General features: G+C 38.5%; 1 protein-coding gene across 1 annotated transcript in view; it reads left to right on the top strand.

The window, feature by feature from the left end:
• LOC124551142 overlaps positions 1-21,446 on the top strand; it is a 131,445-nt gene that overhangs the window by 46,624 nt on the left and 63,375 nt on the right. The window contains exons 4-5 of the mRNA XM_047126104.1: positions 10,761-10,889; positions 10,990-11,278. Coding sequence (XP_046982060.1) covers positions 10,761-10,889; positions 10,990-11,278 — 418 coding nt within the window. The remainder of the gene's footprint in view (positions 1-10,760; positions 10,890-10,989; positions 11,279-21,446) is intronic.

Here is a 21,446-nt window from a genome sequence, read left to right as displayed (position 1 = left end):
AGAAACAGAATGTGAGACCTTAGTATTGATAGTGCGAAAGCATGTTATTGAAAAGAACAGATTTTATATGAAATAGGATTCATTGGGGTAAGAGAGGACCATTCGGAGAGTTAGAAATCATGGGAGTGGCAAATAAATAAATAAGCTGAGGGTTGGAAAAGATAGAAAAATGGAAGAAAAGCAAGGAAAAAGTTTGGAAAATTAGAAAATTTCATACAAAAATCGATAATAAGAGGTAATGAGTGGGAGATATATATGACGTGGAAAAAAAAGGGAAAGAAAAACGAAAAAAATCAATTGGGAAAGTCGTGAACACAGACAAAATTTTAAAAACTGAGTAAGCAGATGTCATAGGAGAAAATGTAAACTACTTAGCTTGGCAATTAAAGTGACGTAAGAGATGGCAATAAAAGGCAATCAGAGTGGTTTGGTAAAAAACAAATGCACAGAAATGGGAAAGAATTACATATAAGTGGATGGTGGGAAAGAAAACAGCTGTCAAATTTGTGAATAAATCGGAGAAACGCGATCAGGAGAAGGCCCTGCAGTGCAGTGAACCATAAATTGTTGTATGCAAATTCCTAAATAACAATGGAATTGTATGCAAATAAAAATGGACCCATCTACGAGCACGGAAATCAGTACTAGGAGAGGAGTAGGGGAAAGTGTTGATCAATCTCGGTGACACAGATAAATAAACGAATGGATTATCACATGAGGTAGAAAATAGATGACAGTTTGAACAAGACAGATGACAACAGAGACTGACAAGAGGGTTACGTAAGAAGGAATGATGGCCACAGGGGCTACTATAGCAATGAAAACAATCAGTTATTGACAAAATTATTTAATTGGATAGAAATAAAATTTACTCACCAAGTGGCAGCAGAACACACACATGAAAGGAGGTTGTAGTTGGCAAGCTTTCAGAGCCAGCGGCTGTTTCTTGAAGCAGAACGGTCGAAGGGAAAGGTTTTCAAATCTCGTCCGATGCAGTCCCTGACAATCAGTCTTACCTTCTCATCACGTACAGTAAGTCTGCCCCAATGGTTCTGAATGACTTTCCCAAAATCTATCCATTTTGCTAGACCGTAGTGGTCCTTTTCCTTCATCCCTCTTCCTTCCCCTTCAACCCTTCTGCCTGAAGAAGGAGCAACTGACTCCGAAAGCTTGGCAATTACAAGCGACTTTTGTGTGTTATCTGTAGCTGCTCGGTGAGTAGATTTTTTTTATCCATCCAGTTAGATAAATTTTAAATTGACGCGATTCACCAAGATTTTAGAAAATGTTCAAAGTGGGTAATATTTATTAAAAAATAATTGAAATGTGTGCAGTACTCATAAAACTCAATATTAAACAGTTAAAAATTATGAGAACAATGCCAATTGAATGTGAAAATTAAGGCCGTTACCAAATGTAGTCCCAGTGCTACAAAGAAAAAAATAAATTGCTGCATTGTTGTGATACAGTGAACAACCACGTATTCGATAGCATAGGATATATTTGTATATTGCAGCACGTTCTGTGGCCGTGACGATCTAGCGGGCATAGCACTAGGTTGCAGATTCGATCCTGGTTATGGACAGGAATGTTTCCTCATTCCATCACTTCTGGGGTGGCCCTGGGTCCACTCAGACTGCTATCAAATGGGTACCGGAGATCTTTCCTGGGGGTAAAGCTGGCCGGGGCACTGCACTCGCCACGTATTGCTGGTCACCCTGTCCTTCACACCATTTATGCATATAGAATATAATAGCAGTCCCGGGGCACTCTCGACTATACCCTCGCCTCTGACGAACACCCACTGTCGAGGACAGTGTACTGATTCCTATTACTTAAGAAGTCAATGATCCACTCACTTATCTGGGAATGTATTCCGTATGCTTTTACGTTTGTTAACAGTCTGCACTAGGTCACCGTGTCAAATGCTTTCCGGAAATCTGGGAATATGATATCTGCCTGTTGCCCACCATCCATAGTTTGCAGGAATTCTGCAGCCAACCGAAGTTACGGATATTGGTCTGTACAGGATATTGGTCTGTACTTTTGTGAGTCAGTTCTTTTACCCTTCTTATATGCAAGAGCCACCTGGGTGAGAGACATGCGATAAATGCAAGTAAACGGCAAATGCCATAGAATGCTGTTTGTAAAACCGAATTGGGATTCCATCCAAACATGGCAAGCTATTTGTTTTCAGCTCTTTCAGTAAGTTATAGTCCCCAATTACTAAAAACAAACAGATGTTGTCTTTATTTCTTCAAGACAGGCTGACACTGCAATAAGCAGCATTTTTTTTCCATCTCAGGGAATAAACTAAACTCGCTGTGCATGACTGTAGCCTATGGTACAGTCGTGCAAAGCAAGTTTAGTTTGCTCCCTTGCAAGGAGAGGTCCCCAACAGTGGGACTTTCAGTGGGACTGACTTTGTGAAATCATCTGTTTGGTCATATAGGTCAAGTTCTCAGGTATCATAACCTGCAGCCATTTACACTAGTGGGCCCTTATTCGCGAGCAATTGACAAAAAAAAAATCGAAATTTTATGTGATACACAATAGTGCGTAAAGAGAAGAGTTACGTAGGCTGGTTGAGTGTTGTAATGGCTAGGGTAAGGCCTTCATATGCCGAAGGCTGTGGGTTTGAATATCATCAAGTGCCCTTAAATTTATTAATTTTAAATCTTCATCAAAATGACTTTGATCATTATTTTTATTCAATTAATTGGTTAAAATGTAATTTTTTAAATTTCTATTCCTTTGTCACATTTTAATCATCGTATGATTATTTTCATTTTTTCTCATTTTTTCTTTGTCATTCTTTTTCCACTTGGAATTTTTGTGAATTTGATTTTAATTATATTTATCTATTATAACACTTAAATATTTGAAAATGATGATCTGTCAGTTAAAAAATCAAAAGACAAAATAATCTGTTTACATTGACTGCGCAGCAGTGTCAAAAATGTATTTTTCATTACAAGATGTACTTTTTTCATGGTATTTGTCATACAAACATTTAAAACATACCCTATATTTCTAATGCACTATGGACAAAATAACAATGATGAAGATTTAAATGAAAGAAGGGTATGGACAAAGAAAATAGGGTGACAAAACGGAAGAAATTAAATCGAAATTAATTCGTAAACTTCATTAAAATCATGTGAACAAAGATTTCTAGTAGAAAAAGAATAAGAGGAAGAAAAATGAGAGCAAATGAAGAAGCTGATACTACGATTAAAATGGCGTGACAAATGAATATAAATAAAAAAAATTACATTTAAATCAGTTAACTTACTAAAAATCTTGATCAAAGAAATTTCGATAAAAATTAAAAAAAAAAAAAAGTATCTGACAAGATTCGAACCCATGACCTTCTCATGTCAAGGTCTTACCCTGCTCTTTACGCCACACAACCAGGCGATATGACACTACTATTCAATGCTACTGAACATCATGCAAAATTCCAAAATTATTTTCTGTCAGTAATTCACAAATGAGCACCAACCAGGGGAAATGACTGGGGCATTAACTAACCTACATAATCGTTTAGACAGTTTGAAAAAGTCAATCCCACTGCTGGTGTCCTCCCCTTGTTAGAATAAAAAAGGAAAATTTGAATGTAGGGAATATGTTGCTCAAAGTCTGCATAAGGTTAGTGAAAGATTGCAGACATCCTCAGGCTGCACTGAAGCGATATTGGTTATTCATATAACATTCGTGGTCAATTTCAGAACACTACCACAAAGTTTTTACAGCATTGTGAGGTTTTATCTTCATAGTCAAGTGGTGTGGCAGGGTACTGGTTATTTCCTGTTATCTCTGTGTGGATGTGTAAGGGCCAGTCAAGTGAACATGAGGCAGGTGGGAAAAGTAAGTAAACCGTGTGTAATCACCTTAACTATTAACACATTATCCCAGTGTGAGACAAGACAGTCAGTGCCTTCATGGGAAAATGTTTGCGGCTGCCTGCGGAACCATGATTGTACTGCATGTATTGCATGCACCTCTACAAAGCAAATTGTCATGAATGACTTCCTTCAGAGCACCAAAAATAGGGAAATCACATGAGGAGAGACTGGGACTACGGAGGATGTGTAAGTGTTTTCTACTGTCACATTTTCATTTGACTGTCACTTGTATTTCATTTACTCACTGTAGGTGTTACTGATAGTACATGTGGTAGATGTGATAGTGGAATGTGTGTTCAAAGCAGGTCGTATATCTTGTATAAATAGTTAACTACAAAACACTGCAGCTTTCCCATAATAAAATACTTGTGGTTGCGTGCCTTCGAGATGCTGTTGTAAACAACAGTTGAGAGATAGAAATATTTCTTGGTTTATTTATCCTGGTAAGATTAGGACCAGCAGGGCCACACCGACTGAACCTGCCATTCTAAATATTTTACATTACGTTAATTATGGCAAGCATAATATAGAATCCAACTTTTATAAATTACTGTGGCATAAATAGTGGAAACGGTTATCATTATTAAATTTATGACGTACATTAGACCATTCCGATTGGTTACACAAAGGTTAATACAATGATTTAAAAAGGGTTATAATAATGTATAATAATGAAAAATCCTCTAAGCACTATCATTTGTAGTAGTGCATATAAGGCCAGAAAGACAGCTGTGTCAGCCCACTGGGGAGGATAAAGTGGGCTAAGTGCCACAAAGATTTGCATTTGTTTGCAGCGTGTGATGTAGGTTTTGCCCAGATTGAAAAACGTAAGAGGTTGGAAGAACACACAGTACATAAGGACCTTGCAAAACCTATGGACACCTAACAGTCCATTTGTAGTTACTATATGGTTACTATACTCCATCCTTAGGACTTTGTTATTTTAAAAACACAGTCAATACCCAAATTAATGCAACAGTAATATAGATTTCCAAATGTAGTGGGATTCCTTTGAAAAAAATGACACCTGGTGTCATTGAGACAGAAAAAATGTTTAAGAAAAAGACTGGAGCACCTGCAAGATCATCAAGGAAGGGGATACCACTGACATTATAAAGAACTTTGTTTTACAGTCACAACAACATATAAACAGCTTGTCAGCTGAAAAGAAAAAAACTATCTGCAACAGATGTTGCCATATTTGAAAGTAGCGAATAGAACATTTTTCGAACAGTTAATTAGTTAAAATTAATTTGTGCTCTATAAAACTAAAAGAAGGATTAAAAATAATTTAATCACAGGATAGTGCATGTGTAAAATGTTTATAACAAAAAAACTGATAAATGCTTGGGATTTCTTTCATTGGCACTTGTTTCTCTTTTGCCAATAGCTGTAGGGCATTAGCATGTTTTGCATTTTTCAGAATAAAATATTTATTTTCACTGATAAAAGGGAGGGGAGTTGAACAAATTTGCAATAGTTGTGTAACTCTTACTATAAGCAATAAATAAAAAATATTGTTGAGGTTGTAAAAAAAAAAAAAAAAAATCTGAGTAACTCGGAATCAGTTTTTTGGTATGTAGCTCGTTATTAATTTCACCTCTACAAATGTTCTGATGGACAGGGTGAGCAGTGATCTGTGACTGGTTGCTGATGGCGCTGTAGTGTATAGGAAAGTATCATCGTAGAGTGACCATAGGACATAGGATGACTTGGACAGAATTTCTATTTGATATGATGAGTGGCAGCTTGTCCTAAATGACAAGAATTGTGTAGTGTTTGAATGCAGTATTAGTGGTGTGCTGTTTGAAAGTCACATCAATTAATTATTTTGGCATAATGCTATAAAGCGATACAGAATGGAACGAGCATATAAGGACAGTAGTAGGGAAGGCAAATAGTCGACTCTGGTTTATTGGGCGAATTTTTGCAAAGTCTATCTCAGCTATAAAGGAGACTATGTATAGAACACTTGTGCAACCCATTCTTAAATTCTATTTGAGTGTTTGGGATCCCCGGTAGGTCATTAAAGGAAGGCATCAAAACAATTCAGAAGTATGCTGCTAAATTTGTTACCAATAGGTTCAGTCAACATGCAATAGCTGTGGAGATGCGTCATGGTCTCAAGTGTTTGTCCCTGGAGGGAAACACTTTTGAGAAAAGTAGAGAACCAGCATTTAAAAAACCGCAGAACAATTCTAATACCATCAATGTACATTTTGCGTAAGGACCACGAAGATAAGAGAAATTAGGGCTCTTACGGAGGTATATTGACAGTCATGTCACCTTTGCTCCGTATGCGGGTGAAACAGAAAGAAAATGGTTATTAATAGTGGTGTATGATATACTCCTCCATACACCACATGGTGGCTTGCTGGGTATGTGTGCAGATGAAGATGGGAGCCATATGTGAACACTTACAGCAGTGTGAAAATATAAGTACCCTTACTTTAATTCAGACATGTGCATTCAAAGAATCAAAAAACTAATTATGCAGCTTTTATTTTTTGAGGTAAATTAATACCTTGTCTGTTCCTTTTACATTAAGTTTTTGGGATGTAAGAGTGCTGGGCAGCTTGTTACGAATGCACACAGCAGCAACAGATGTTTAGTTTGTGACTGTATTTGTGTTAGGACACTAGATCTGGAGGATCTCGTGTCATGGATATGAAGAGATGACAGATACTGAGTCCATGATACACACTGAGGAGCCGAGGAAGTACACATGGTGTAAGGTGGTAGAGTAAGTTGTCTGTCTAAAACCGTCCTAACTGGACAAATGGAGCACTGTCATGGTCAAATAGATGGATGTTGCAAATGCAACCTGACAGTGTTGTGTGAAATTGGAGGTCTTTCTGGGTGCCAGTTGTTAAAATCTGCCGCTATGACTGGGAAAAAATATTCTCTAGAGCTGAAAATGACCTCAATTCTCTCCTCATTGGTCAAAGCTATCTTCAGTTCTTTGCAGCAAAAACAGTGCTGTAACTTTTGAACCATAACAGCTGCTTTGACTCTATTTACAGGACTGAACTTGTCAGAAAATGCTGATGTTATTTAATATATCACACAACCCCCGTCCCATTTAAAAAATTTGATTCAGATGCAAGATGGCCTATTTGAAGATGGCGCCCAGGTTCGGTACATGCTGGAAAACGTGGACTACCTCTCCCATAGTTTACTGGAATATTCAGGTTTCACCATTCCCGCAGAGTTTCTGGCATAACAGGTATACTGCGACTTTCGACTGACTCTAGAGTGTCGCAGTAAGGGTGATTAGTGAGTTTACTGTGTTAGACGATTTTGAGTTCTGTACAGCCGTGCAGCATTGTACCTCCCACGCCATAACACATGGACAGCCAAGACAATCACGTTCGACAGTGTTCCCGGGTGCATTACGTACCTTCATATGATGAGAGGTGGGAGCATGAACTCTTAGACCAGTTTTATTAACGGAAAAGTATTATAGATACAAAGGAGACAGCCGTAACCACATCGGAGGGAGCAGCTGTCAAACATTAGCAGCAAATGATAGACTGGCAGAAAAACACGTAGTGCTCTTAGGTGCATCATCTCTATCAGTCACTGCAGTTACTTAGAGCAATCAGGTTTATGCTATCATTGGAGGCTGTAGGTTCTAGAAAGAAATACAGGAAATGTATTTGCAGTTGTGAATATGACTACCAAAAGCTGTGTGTTGGAATGATGACAATGAAAATTTGTGCTGGACTGTGACTCGAATTTGGGATTTCCCGCTTTATGCGAGCGGTCACCTGATCCGCTATGGCCATCTGAGCTCAAGTCACAGCCAGACCCAAACTTCCATATGTCATTGTCCGTGTGTCACAATCTGCACGTGTACATTACGTATTATGCCATCTGAGAAGAACATATTTATGTAGAGTTGAGTGCCTGTTTTTGTCAGATAAATACGAAATAGCAGTGCCTGTGTTATTAAAAAGTTCTGTGCGGTGTCCCTTCGGACAAGTGTGTGTGTACAAAGGAACATTGTGTAAAATTTCTTAATAGTATAATAATTTCGTATTTTGTTGAGAAAGAGAGATAAAACAGAATTTGAGCCAGCCAGGTCCTTAGATATGGAGAATGGAAAAGAAAATGGTTATATGATGATCAGTTTGGCTTGAGGAAAGGTAAAAGGACCGGAAAGGCAATTCTGACTTTGTGTGTGTGTGTTAGTGGAAGTGAGGTATGAAAAAAAAATCCAAGACACATTTGTAGTATTAGTTGACACAGAAAAAGTGTTAGACATTGTAAAGTGGTGTGAGTGTTAAAAATTCTCAAGAAAACAAGACGTTACAAATTCTCAGCAAAGCAGATGTAAGCTGTGGGGAGAAATAGGTAATATGCAAAATGTATAAGAACCAAGAGGGGGGGGAAAAAGAGTGGAAGATTGAGAGAAAGTGATTGCATGAGAAAGGGCATAAGACGGGGCTGCACTCTTTCGTCCAGTTGCAGTTTGATCTATATTTTAAAGAAGCAGTTACTGTCATGAAAGAAAGGTTTAGAAGAAGGGTTAAAATTCAAGATAAGATTCGTTGATGACATTGCCATCCTCATTGAAAGTGAAGAAGAGAAATAGCTGAATGAAATGAACTGTCTAATGGGCACAAACAATGGATTGAAGTAAACCAAAGAAAGACAACAGGATTAAGAAGTAACAGAAATGAGGGTAGGATCAAAACTGGGGACAACAAAGTAGATGAAATGAAGGAATTGTATTACCTATGAAGCAGAATAACACGTGATGGATGAAGCAAAGAAAATAACAAAAGCAGACCACCACAACCAGAAAACCATTCTGGCCAAAGAAGTCTACTTTTATCAAACATTGTTTTTAATTTCAGAAAAATTTGTGATAGTGTACATTCAGTGTGTTGTATGGAAGTGAATTGTGAACTATAGCGCTTGAGAGAGCTGAAGAGAGTAAAAAGTGTAGTACAAGTCAGAGATTGTAATGTGTCCAGCAAATGATAGAAGGGTTTAGTTGCAAGTGCTATTGCGAGGTGAAGAGGTTGCCACAAGAGAGGAAATCAGTTAATGGAGGTGAGTTTGAAAAACAATCCCTTAATGTTCAAATACAGTATTAGTTATGTGCCATTTTACATAGTCATTTCAATTAAATATCTAAGTGTAATGTTGTAAATCACCATATACTGCTGATGCTGAGTTGCAGATAGGCACTACAAAAGGAGAGTGAGCTTTTGGCCGACAAGGCCTTCGTTGGAAATGGACAACACACTCACAAGTACAACCTGCACTCACTTGACAACAGTCTCTGGCTGCTGAAACCAGACTGTGAGCAGTGGCGCATGATGGGAGAAGCAACCAGGTGGTGGGGGAAAGTTGGAGGCTGGGGCAGAGAGGGGTAGAGATGGCAGTGTAGGGGTGAGGGACGGTAAAGTGCTGCTTGTGGCAGCATACAGGGAGGAGGTGGAGAGAGGGTAGGCAGCCAGGTGTAGTCACGAGGTTAGACAGAGGGCGGGGAGGGGGGGGGGGGGGGTGTTAGCAGAAAAGGAGAAAAGTAAAAATACTGTAGGTGTGTTGGTGGAGTAGAGGACTGAGGTCATGCTGAAATGGGAACAGAGAAGGGGGTAGATGGGTAAGGACAGTGACTAACGAAGGCTGAGGCCAGGAGACTTAACTGGATTTTCCATCGTAATATTCCAAAACAATATGAAGTGACCAAACCCATAAAGACAATGGTAGAGAAGGGGAGTGATTGATTTTGATTTATTGAGAGACTTTTACAAATGTTTAGCTCGTGTATAAAGGAGACGACACACAGAACACTAGTGTGATCCATACTTGAATACTGCTGGAGTGTTAGGAATCACTAGGCAGGGAAAGACATCAAGGCATTTCATAAGTGTCCTGCTTGATTTGTTACTGGTAAGCTCAATCGATACAAAAGTTTTATTAAGAAGGACATCTACAACTGAGTTGCATAGTAGAATCAGATAATTAACTGCTTCAGTTGTAAATATTTTTATTAGTTCAAAAAAAAATGGTTCAAATGGCTCTGAGCACTATGGGACTTAACATCTGTGGTCATCAGTCCCCTACAACTTAGAACTACTTGAACCTAACTAACCTAAGGACATCACACACATCCATGCTCGAGGCAGGATTCGAACCTGCGGCCGTAGCGGACACGCGGTTCCAGACTGAAGCGCCTTTAACCGCACGACCACACCGGCCGGCTATTAGTTCAAAACCAAGACCGATTTTGGGCAATTACCAGCCCATCCCTGAGGTGTACAAGAACCGTGGGGCACATGGCCACTGTACAGTGTGAATACTCAATCAGGCAACAGCTGCACATGAAGCTAAGGTACGGAGTATTTACAACTGAAGTGGTTGATCATCTGATTTTGTGATATATGAGTATCTGCTGAGAAAATATAGAAAAATTAGTATTTTCAGCTGACTGCAGGACAATTCTCGTGAATGGAGGCATATAGACAATCAGTTTTTTTTTCCTTAGTCCATTTGCGAGTATACACTTTGTGGAGTATGCATGTAAATGTAGATGAAAGTTGTGGTAGGGTGTATCGAGCCAATCAGAAGACTGATTACTCAAAAATAAAAAAGGTCCTCACATTCATTTATACTATTTATTTTTTAAATTTACCAATTTTATTTATTTATTTATTTTTGCTTTTTTCATTCATTTCCATGTATTCATAGCTGTCATTGTTCAGTTAGGTATATGTGGAAGCTATGTCTTGTACTGATCAATATTCTTAAATTTTCTGTTTTTTTTACGTAACTTTTGCTTTGTTTTTCTGATGATTTGTTGTATAGAGAAATATATCAATATCTTTTATTTTTCAGTGTGCAGGCATTGACCCAAGAGCAGCTAAAGCAAATTGCAACAGTTTTACAACAGCAGCACCTGGATTCGGCACCTCGCACCAAAAATGTTGTTTACGATGCAGAGACCAATACTCGTATCATCTACAGGTAATTTGATTCTTTAAATATTCTGTTCAAAAATTCTGTTAGTTCAATGATGTAGGTTCATTGCCTGGAAACTTTCTCAAGCCTTATTTGACTTTTATAGGGTGGTGTACCCGGAGGACCTGGACTTGTGCGAACCCAACTCTCCACCTTCAGGAGATACTGCTCCGCGCCGCTTGCAAGGCATCGGTGTGTCACATTCAGTGCAGGGAAACATTACTCTGTCGAAGGCCATTGTTGACAATGGGAGGCTGCAGCAGGTGACAGCACTGCGGGGTCGTGGTAGTGGACGCAGAGGCCGGCTTCCGGGCAGCCGCAACAAACGTCCTGCCGACTCAGCTGGACTGGGAGAAATCAGGGTGATTCATGATGAGGCCGAGGAGGCAGCCCGAGTGAGTACATATTTGTGCTTTTCTTTTAAATCAAGACATTATAAGATTACTCTCAAAGCTTTTCATACTCTACTTGTACGAGTATCAAAACTGTATGTCCTATTTGCAGGCACGGTTACATGTTGTAAGAGAATACCAGAGCACTGTTCAGTTGAATTTTACGACAGAACTTGCCTCAGCCTCCCTTGCCAATATCTGGTAGCTATTTACGAACAGATATCTGCTCTCCCTTATATAACCAGCATGTTGTATCTTAATTCAGAATTTCATACAGTAACAACCAACCCTAATTACATCACACAAAAGTGAATATTCGTTCACAAAAAGCAAGCTACAATTACACACATGTGTTTCTGGAAATGAAGTTAAGAAGAATCACTTGTATAACATCTATTTCTTTCTTTTTTTTTTTTTTTTTTAATGGGGGGGGGGGGGGGGGCAGGTTCAGGAAAAGAAATACTCAAACTTGGTTTCTTGAATAGGCCCAAAATACCTTGTTAATAATATGATTATCAAAATTTTACACTTATGAGAAATGAAACTAGATGTGCTGAAATTTGTTTAAACAGTCATTACCAGCATGCACTCTTCAAAAGGTATTTATCTGATTTCTATTGATGTGTCCCTCAGAGAACATCAATACAAGTGGTATTCTACTCAAAACAGTCAGGAGACCATACAAGAATTATGAGCTGGATTACCCTCATTAAATACAAATCCTAGAGAATCCAGCAAGGTTTGGCTGCAGGAATATTACAGAACCAGCTGCTGCAATTATTATTGTACACATTAGATTCTAGATTGGTGTATAAGTTCATAGCATTTTTCCACAAGTTTATTAAACACAACAGATACATATAACAGACACATCAGTCATCAATAATATAATCTCCTTCACTATTTAAAACAGTCTGCCTGTGCTCGGGTGACTTTTTGGATCTGTGACTGTAAAAATCACATTGTTTTGAGACGAAGATTTTGTCAACCGATGTTCAGAGTGCATTTTCATCTGGAAAGGAAGTTCCTCGAAGGCTGTTCAATAGAGAGCAGAAGCAGTGAAATCGGAGGGCACAAGATCATGTGAGTAGGGTGGCTGCAGAAAGACTTCCCAACCCATCTCTTGTATAGTGATTTTTGTCAGTCTACCAGAATGCAGGCAGACATTATCATGAAGTAGCATTACTTAAGACAATCTTCCTGGTCATTCTTCTAGGACTGTGTCTGCAAGACATTTCAGTCAGTGATAGTAAATGTCAGCAGTGATGGTTACACCTCAGGGAAGCAATTTGTAGTACACCACACTGTTGCTGTTCCAGCAATTGCATAACATTATTTTTGTGGATGAGTGCAGGTCTTTGTACGCGGAGTTGCTGCTTCTGCTTTGTTTGGGCCCGATCAATCCTTTCTTTTCTGTATGTTTGCATAAAGGCACCATTTCTCGCCACCAGTAACGATACAGGATTGGTATGGTCAGTGTTGTTCACAAGCCAATTGATGAAAAGCAAACAGAGAGGTTTTTGTGATGTTTGCTTGGAGCACATAGTACTCATACACCTGGTTTTCGAGCCTTCCCCATCGCACACAAATGTCGCATGATGGTGAAATGATCACAGTTCTGCCAGTTCTCAAGTACAATGACGTGAATCATTGTGGGTTAATGCACTTAAAACGATCTTCATCAAACCGCAAAGGTCTTCCTGAGTGTGGAAAGTCACTAATGCCAAACTATGTTTTTTAAAACGAGAAAACCGTTTCCTTGCTGTGTTCTGTTCAGTGGCATTATCCCCACATATGGCACAAATGTTTCTGGCTGCTTCTGCTGCTGTCACCCTTCTGTTGAACTTGGACAGAAGAATGCGTTAGAAATATTAAGATTTCTCCACTTGGTGCTCCATTTTCTTGCATCTGCAGCTCCCCTCACTATCCTCAGATGACAAAATGACAACTCGAATAAAAAATGACAGTCAATAAACAAACCCAAAGGAACTAGAATACCAACAAGCAAAACAAAATGTTGTGAATTAATGCACTAAGCTAATACTCCCATATTCCATTTGAAACAAAAACTCTGATAATTGAGGTAAAACCATCAACTAAGAACTGCACTACAGCTGTTTCTGTGGGGTGTGAGATATTGAAAATATCACATGTTATTATGAAGCCAAAATAAAACTTCATTTAATAGTTCATAGTCTCCTCAGAAGTGCTTAAACAGTCCAAATACTTATCCTGATTCCTATTTCACTGAGGCTCTCTCTAAGGGAGCCCATCATCATCTGAGAAAGTGAGCTCTTCCAACTTTATGCTACGGGGCAAGGGTGTTCCCAGGCTTGTCGGGCTATATTATGTGCATCCACACATATATGAACCACTCTGCTACCTTTGCTAGCAGGATCTCGACCAGGGCAGTATAATTGCATAGACTTCAGGAAATACGTCTCGACTGCATGTGCGTAAGCTGTTTGCCCCCTGGTGGTCATTGTAGCTGGAACAGCGTAGCTTAGATGGCAGAGTACATTTTGGGTCAAATTTAATAACGAGTTGAGCTTATCTTAACAGTGGAGATGTCATTCCCACACCATTGTTTTCCAGTTGTTTTTGGTGTCTGCATGTTATTGAATGAGAATGAACTGCTATTCATTGGCAGATATGTAGCCAATCTGTTCGAAATATGGCATTGTGTGGCTCTCCCACCACCTGACATTGTCTACCAATTCAAAAGCAGAAACTGCCCTTGGCTTACAACAACAGTGAGCTTCTTCCTAGGTTGGCAGAACACGGACACAAAGTGCTTTAGACTGCGGACGTAGTGTGGGTACTGCAGCCCTAGAAAACACGTTTTCTTTCACCTAACAGGTCATTTTGCTGTCCTTCATTTCTTGTAGAAAGACCTGCAAGCTGGCAATAAAATTACATTCAATCAGTGACCGAAATAGTAAATTTCAGACTTCATGAGATGCTGTTTGAGGAAGTGGGCAATTTATGGATTTAACTATTCTGAATGTGCACCACAACTATACCTAATTATTTCAGGATGAAAGTCATTCATCAGTTGCACAATTTAAGAAATTTATTTAACCTTATAGATTTCAACAGATTGATCTGTCATCTTCAGAAACCTACAAAATTTGGGATATTATATCATTAGAACTTGGCCATGCATGTATTTAAAGTATAAGAAGTGTATAACAAAAGCTTACTTAATAGTATGTTATAGTTTATTTCAGTATCTTCATCACAGAAACATTATGCTAAGAAAAAGTGTGCATATTGTACGTGACAATTGTAAACAGAGATTGATAACTTAGAGTAGAGTGAATGGATAACATTTATGTACACAGTTAAGTTGAGCTAGCAGCAAGGGAAATTAACTGTGTGCAGAAATGTGATTCATTCTCTGTAAATTAACCGTCTATGTTTACAGTTGTCACATAAAATATTGACTATGTACATAAATGTTATTCAGTAGCTGTAAATTATCAATTTGTGTTTACAATTGTGATGTAAAACGTGCACTTTATGACATGTCACAGGATTATACTTCTTTGAAGAAGACATTGATATATACTAAACCAATATTAAGTAAATTTTTGTTACAAACTAATTATTATTTACATACATGTGTAGCCAAGTTTTAATGATTTTAATATCCCAAATTTTGTAGACTAATGAAGATGACAGATCAAGCTATTGAAATAGGTAAAATGAAAAAAATTCCCTAACTCTACAACTGAAATCTGAATTTTATCCTGAAAAAAAAATATACCACAGTTTCTGAGGAAAGAACAGCTACGAATAGAATCATACCTAGCTAAACAATGAAAACTCCAGGTTGGAATATCAACAGTTGTGATAAGGATAGATTGCTATTCACCATAAATATGACACATTGAATTGCAGATAGGCACAGATGAAAAGGCTGTTACATACTAAGCTTTTGGCCAAAGCCTTCTTCAGAACAGAAAGGAAACACACACACACACACACACACACACACACACACCTCACACATACATGACCACTATCTCCTTGTAGCCAGCAGTCGGCCAGGCCTAAGATGAGTTGTGTTTTAATTTTACTTTTATTTCTGTTTGAACATTTTTCAACCTCCTCCTAAATGTGTTAAATCATTGATACTAGGCAGGTGGAGCCACTCGTGTTAACAGTGAACAATTTAGCTGAGATGCCTTTTTTTCTTTATTGAACCTGCCCATTTTTATTTGCTTTTCAGCATCATATGCTCAATATCTGTTAATATGTCTACTTCACTCAGAGATGCAGAAAAAGTCCTTCATTCACATTTATATAATTTATTTTTGTCTTAGGAAGCAGTGACTTTTTCTCTGATGATTATTATGCAGATGAATGAACAATCAAACCTAACTCTCAGTGATTCCTGCTGCTGCTGAGTGGGTAGGTGTGTGAGGTATTACATTGACCCTGACAGCAGTAGCAGTCTAAGAGTTTTTTGTAATTATTATTATCAGTTTAGTAGAACTTATTTACTTAGCATTTGAGAGTTAGGTTTGATCAGTTTTAACACTCAGGCGCCGACGCCCGTAAAAATACGGGCGTGCACGGCCTGCCCGAAAGTCCGGTGCCCGTAATTTCGTAATTTTATGGGCGCGTGTTCTCGTTCTTCCCCTTCCTTCCTTTGTGTGTTCTTACGGCTCCCGCTTGTCTGGGAGGTGTTGCATGGACTGTAGTTCGAATATTGGTCACTAGATGGTGCGGGCATGCTGTGGAAGGGTGTGCTTCCCTTTTTATTTGTCGGGTTTTGTGAGCGGCGATTTTTTCCCGTGCGGTCTCAGTAGCATCGACATGGCGAAGCGTGGCTTGATGGATGAAGAAATTGCTCACGAGTTATATCATGATTTAGAAGAAAGTGGCGTTGATTTGTCACAGGAAGATATTGTGGATGACTCTGATGATGATGTGGACTATGTTCAAGAAGTAGTTTCTGGCAGTTCAGGTAAAGATTTCTGACAACAAAACATGTATAATTTTTGTTCAGATTTTCACTGAAAAAACTCTCAGTGCGTAATTATGATTTTATTTACAAATACTACTCTTCTGATAGATTCAGAAGAAGAGAGCAGCAAGTAATCCCGTCAATATTGTGCCTGAAGGACGAGCGAGACTGACGGCGAGGGGGAAGCCGAGACCTGCGCACCGCACCAATTCTGAGGAAGGTTGGATGACTACTGATCGTGCACCAGATATCACTCTATTCTCAAGACAATCTGGAATATGAAATGTTGTCAGTTTAGACCAGAACAGTGCACCTCTAGAATTTTTTTCATATTTCCTGACAGACAGTATGATGAAACATACAAAGGAACAAACTGATCTGTATACTCAACAATGCACCAGGAAATTACGAAGCACAAATTCCCTTTCACCCACCTACTCATTATCAAAGTGGAAAGAAGTTACACCTATGGAAAATGGAAATAAGGAAGTTTCTGGCAATTGTAGTCCATATGTGTGTAAGTGTAAGGCCACGTATACGAGAGCACTGGTCCAAGAACCCTGTTGTGTCATGTAATTTCTGTCCAAACATCTTGAGCCATGACAGATTTCTTTCTGTTTTGAGAAACTTCCACATTAGTGATAATTCCTTAGCTAAGAGGAAAGGAGAAACTGGCTATGACCCACTGCACAAGGTGAGACCCCTCCTAGATAATGTGTGTGCTAATTTCCAGCGTGTGTATATGCCATCTCAAAAATTACAATAGATGAAGGCATGTGTAAATTTAGAGGTCGTGTGTATTTCAAACAGTACGTGCCACAAAAACCAAATAAATATGGTATGAAACTGTACATGTTACCCGAATCTGACACAGGTTACATCTGGAATTTCTCTGTTTACGCGGGTGAAAGGTGTGACACAGTGACTCTGGTAAAGACATTGCTTGCAAATCTGTCAGGAAAAGGCCACACTTTGTTTACGGACAGATTCTACACAAGTCCAATGCTTGCTTCAGAACTGGAAGCTGCAAAAACTGCTCTTGTGGGACCAACAAGAAAATCTTGGCAGGGATTGCCTCGTGCTATAAAAGGTCCGAACCTTCAGCAAGGTGAACTTATTTTCAGGCGTAAAGGAAATATGTTACCACTGTGTTGGAAGAACAAAAGAAATGTGCATGTGATAAGTACAAGGCACACTGCTGAGATGGTCACTTTCACAGATCAGAGAGGAAGAGAGAAGTCAAAGCCAGCCTGTGTAGTGGACTACAATAAAAACAAGTTTGGTGTTGACTTATCAGATCAGTGATTGTCATACGGCGCATTTTAACATCAAACTGTGAAGTGGTGGAGAAAGTTGGCATTCCATGTTATACTAATGGCGAGTGTAAATTCCTGCATATTATACAATAAGGTTACTGGAAAACGCCTCACAACATCTCACTTCATGACAGTTATCTGTGCAGATCTTGCACAAAGCAAAGATCTTGAACCCCGACCTGGTCCACCTGGACTCTCAAGACTATCTACTGGAAATCATTTCGTGGAAAAGATTGAGACAGAAGTAGGTAAGAAACAGAAACAAAAACAGTGTGTAGTGTGTTCTCTGAGAGGAAAAAAAACTGACTGGAAAAGTGTGGCGAAAAGAGACAAGCTACCAGTGTAGTGAATGTAGAGTGGCATTGTGCAAAATGCCGTGCTTCAAAATTTACCACACAAAGAGCAAAATTGCATCCTAAAATAGTTACAGGAGGTTACTGTAGATAAGACATACTGTATCCATCATAATTACAATTTTTGTGTAAAATAGAAGAAAATTCCTTCTAGAAAATATAGTGAATATACCTTTGACAAATTTTTCCTTTTTTCAAAAACAATGTTATAATAATAAAGCTTGTCAAAAGTATGTATTAATTCAAGAGAAAGGTATTATATATGGTTTGAAACAAGAAAGTCTAGGTTTTTCAATAAGAGTAATTTTATTGCTATAACTGAAACTTTTCATGAGTTGTAGTAGTTTAAAATATGTTAAAAATCAGCCAGTCTTTATGGTAGACACCCACGCGCAATGGCTCAGGACCCAAAGTGTTAACTATATACATAATTTTTGTTCAAAGAAGTTTTTGGCACAGGCATTCACTCATGATAACATATGATAATAATCTAAGTACAAGTTTATATGCCAACTAGCTCCACAAATGATGAAGAGATTGATGAAATGTGTGATGAAATAAAAGAGATTATTCAGATAGTGAAGGGAGACGAAAATTTAATAGTCATGGGTGACTGGAACTCGACAGTAGGAAAAGGAAGAGGAGGAAACGTAGTAGGTGAATATGGAATGGGAGTAAGGAATGAAACAGGTAGCTGCCTGGTAGAATTTTGCACAGAGCACAACTTAATCATAGCTGTGTCATTCCATGTCAATTCAACCAATCTGAGAAAATGTTCCAGCCGATAGTCTCAGATTTGGCTGAAATTTAGCACACCAATGCTACCAAGTGTGGAACACTCATGTACAAAATTTTAAGTTCCCCGGCCAATTAGTTCCAGAATTATGGCTTGTGAAAGATGATGGCGTGACCCGGAAATTGCAACCCACATATGGCAATCTATCTTCAGGTCTTAATAACTTTGGAACTATTCTGCACAGTCCAGTGAAAGTTTTACAACCCAGTAACATCCACTTAGAGAACACACTCTATGAAGCAAAACACCGACGATATATTTCTGAGGGAAAATAAAAAATTCCAAAATGTAATACGTTAAAAGGTACTTATTGTAGGTGTCCTCTATGACAAATATAATTCACTCAAAAAGGGTATAAATTTTTTTGTGGTAAGCTTAATGTGGCCTAAACACACACAGAACTCATCTTGCCCATATCAGTCATGCAAACAGAGTTACATGCACACGAAAATACAAAAATTTGAAAAATTAGCACAAAAGGGACAAGTGATATCCAAGCCAAATTTCAAACACTGCATAAGTAGACCATACTATAATATGGGGCAAAATTTCAACTTGTTATTGCAAGACATTTGTGTACAATAAAAGTTGACAGAGATGTATTTGGTTACGTTTCTTTTAAAACAATTTAGCAAGTAATAGTGATGATGCAGACAGCCTGTTTCAGATAAAGCTGCAGCAATTGTTGGGGACCATTAGACAACAGAAAGTTAAACAATGGTAGTTTTCAGGGACAGAATGAGTCATTGTTAGGCAGGAACAACAAAGGAAACAAGCAACAATCACAGGTTACTCATGTTTTAAGATTCTAGTTCAGACTGGTCAGTACTGTTGTGGAAAGTCAGTATGGAGGCAGGAGAGTGTATTAGTGGTGCTTTTGTTCAAACAAGTTGCAGTATTGGTGGAGCACAAGCATCTGAATGTCATAAAACAACGTATGGAACAAAATGTGGCATTCGCTTTGTACTGTATGTTCTGGATGAATCGGACCAAGATTTGTTGCTATGGAGATCTGGGATACACCCTATGGGCACAAGAAGTACAGTTCCAGGAAACTTTAGTGTTTGTTATCATCATATGGAAGTGTTTCTGGATAAGTATTCTTTCCTACAAAGAAGTTGTTTTGATCCATTTCGGATTCATAAGAAGACAGTGAAGTGTAGCCTCAGAGAAATTGATATAAAATCAGCATTGAAAGTGAATCAATGCATGGGACTTAACATGAAACCAGGACAAAAGTTATGTTCCAGGTGTGTTACACTGCTAAAAAATGAAGAATATTCTGATAATTTACATGACAGTGACGAAGAGTATCAGCCACCTACAACCACAGTGGATGAGCAATTAAATACTTCAGTGACTGCTCTTGATTTGTCTCCCACGAAGACACACAAAGTTGGGAAAGAGACAGGCCCAGCTATAGTAGAAAAAAACTGCAAGAAGCTCAAATGGAATTAAAACACAAAATAGCTGACACACTAATGGTGGAAGAGGAAGAACTATTTGCTCCAAAGAAACAGAAATCGTGCCAGAAATGCTCTGATTTGGAAAAAAATTGTGCATGATTTGAAAGAAGAATGTGCCTTATCCATACGCCAGAAAAAAGTACCTATTCTTAGGCTTGCACCTTCCAGCTGGTGTATTGACTACACTGTAAAGGAATTAAATGTTTCTACATATATGGTAAAGCAAGCTAGGAAAATAAAAGCAACCCAAGGAGTGCTTGCACAACTTCAGCAGGCTCAGGGTAAGAAATTGAGTTCAGAAATAAAGATTCTAGTGTCAGAGTTTTATGAAAATAATGACTACAGCCGAATAATGCCTGGAAAAAAAGACTGTGTAACGGTGAAAATGGGAAATGTACGTGTACAGATGCAAAAAAGACTGTTGCTATGCAACATATCAGAACTATATGCAGAATTCAAGAAAAAGTATCCCAATACCAAAGTAGGTTTACTATCTTTTTTCAATCTTCGGACAAAATGGGTTGTGCATGTAAGTGCAAGGGGCACACACAATGTTTGTGTATGTGAGACCCAGCAAAATTCTAAGCTGATGTTTGCTGCTATAAAGGACTCTGCTTTGGATTACAAAGGTGCAATGAAGCTGCTAGTGTGTGACATCAGTTCCTACCAGTGCATGATACACAGGTGTGAAAAGTGTCCTGGTAAGGCAAATATTGCAGAAACATGAATAACAAACTCTATGGTGAACTCCTTAGGGATGACGATGAACTTCTTTCTTATAAATAATGGACACACATGGATCGCACATGTCTTGAAACAAAGCAAAGTACAGTGGAAGATTTTGTTGAAATGTTTTGTCAAAAAACACACAAACTGACCACACACAGCTTCACAGCAACAGCACAATTGGCTTCCAGTTTTGTAAGGATAATTTGAAACAAGATGAAATTATTGTAATACCAGACTTTTCTAAAAATTATGCATTTGTAGTTCAAGATGCCATCCAACGATATCATTGGAACAACAGTCAGGCAACTCTCCAGCCATTTGCGATTTACTATAGAGGTGAATCCGGTGATGTGTCTGTCATGAACCTGTGTGTTTTTAGTGACTGTTTAATTCATGATGCCATTGCGGGTCATGCCCACGTTCACACTGTCATGGCATATGTGAAAAACAAGCTGCCTCACATACATTTTGCGAAATACTTCAGTGATGGGGCAGCTAGTCAGTACAAAATCTGTAAAAATCTCAAAAATTTATGC

This window comes from Schistocerca americana, chromosome 9 (genome assembly GCF_021461395.2).
Source record: "Schistocerca americana isolate TAMUIC-IGC-003095 chromosome 9, iqSchAmer2.1, whole genome shotgun sequence".
In the NCBI taxonomy this organism is placed as follows: Eukaryota; Metazoa; Arthropoda; class Insecta; order Orthoptera; family Acrididae; genus Schistocerca; species Schistocerca americana.
The sequence above is the reverse complement of the archived record's forward strand: the minus strand, read 5'-3'. Positions and strand labels throughout refer to the sequence as shown.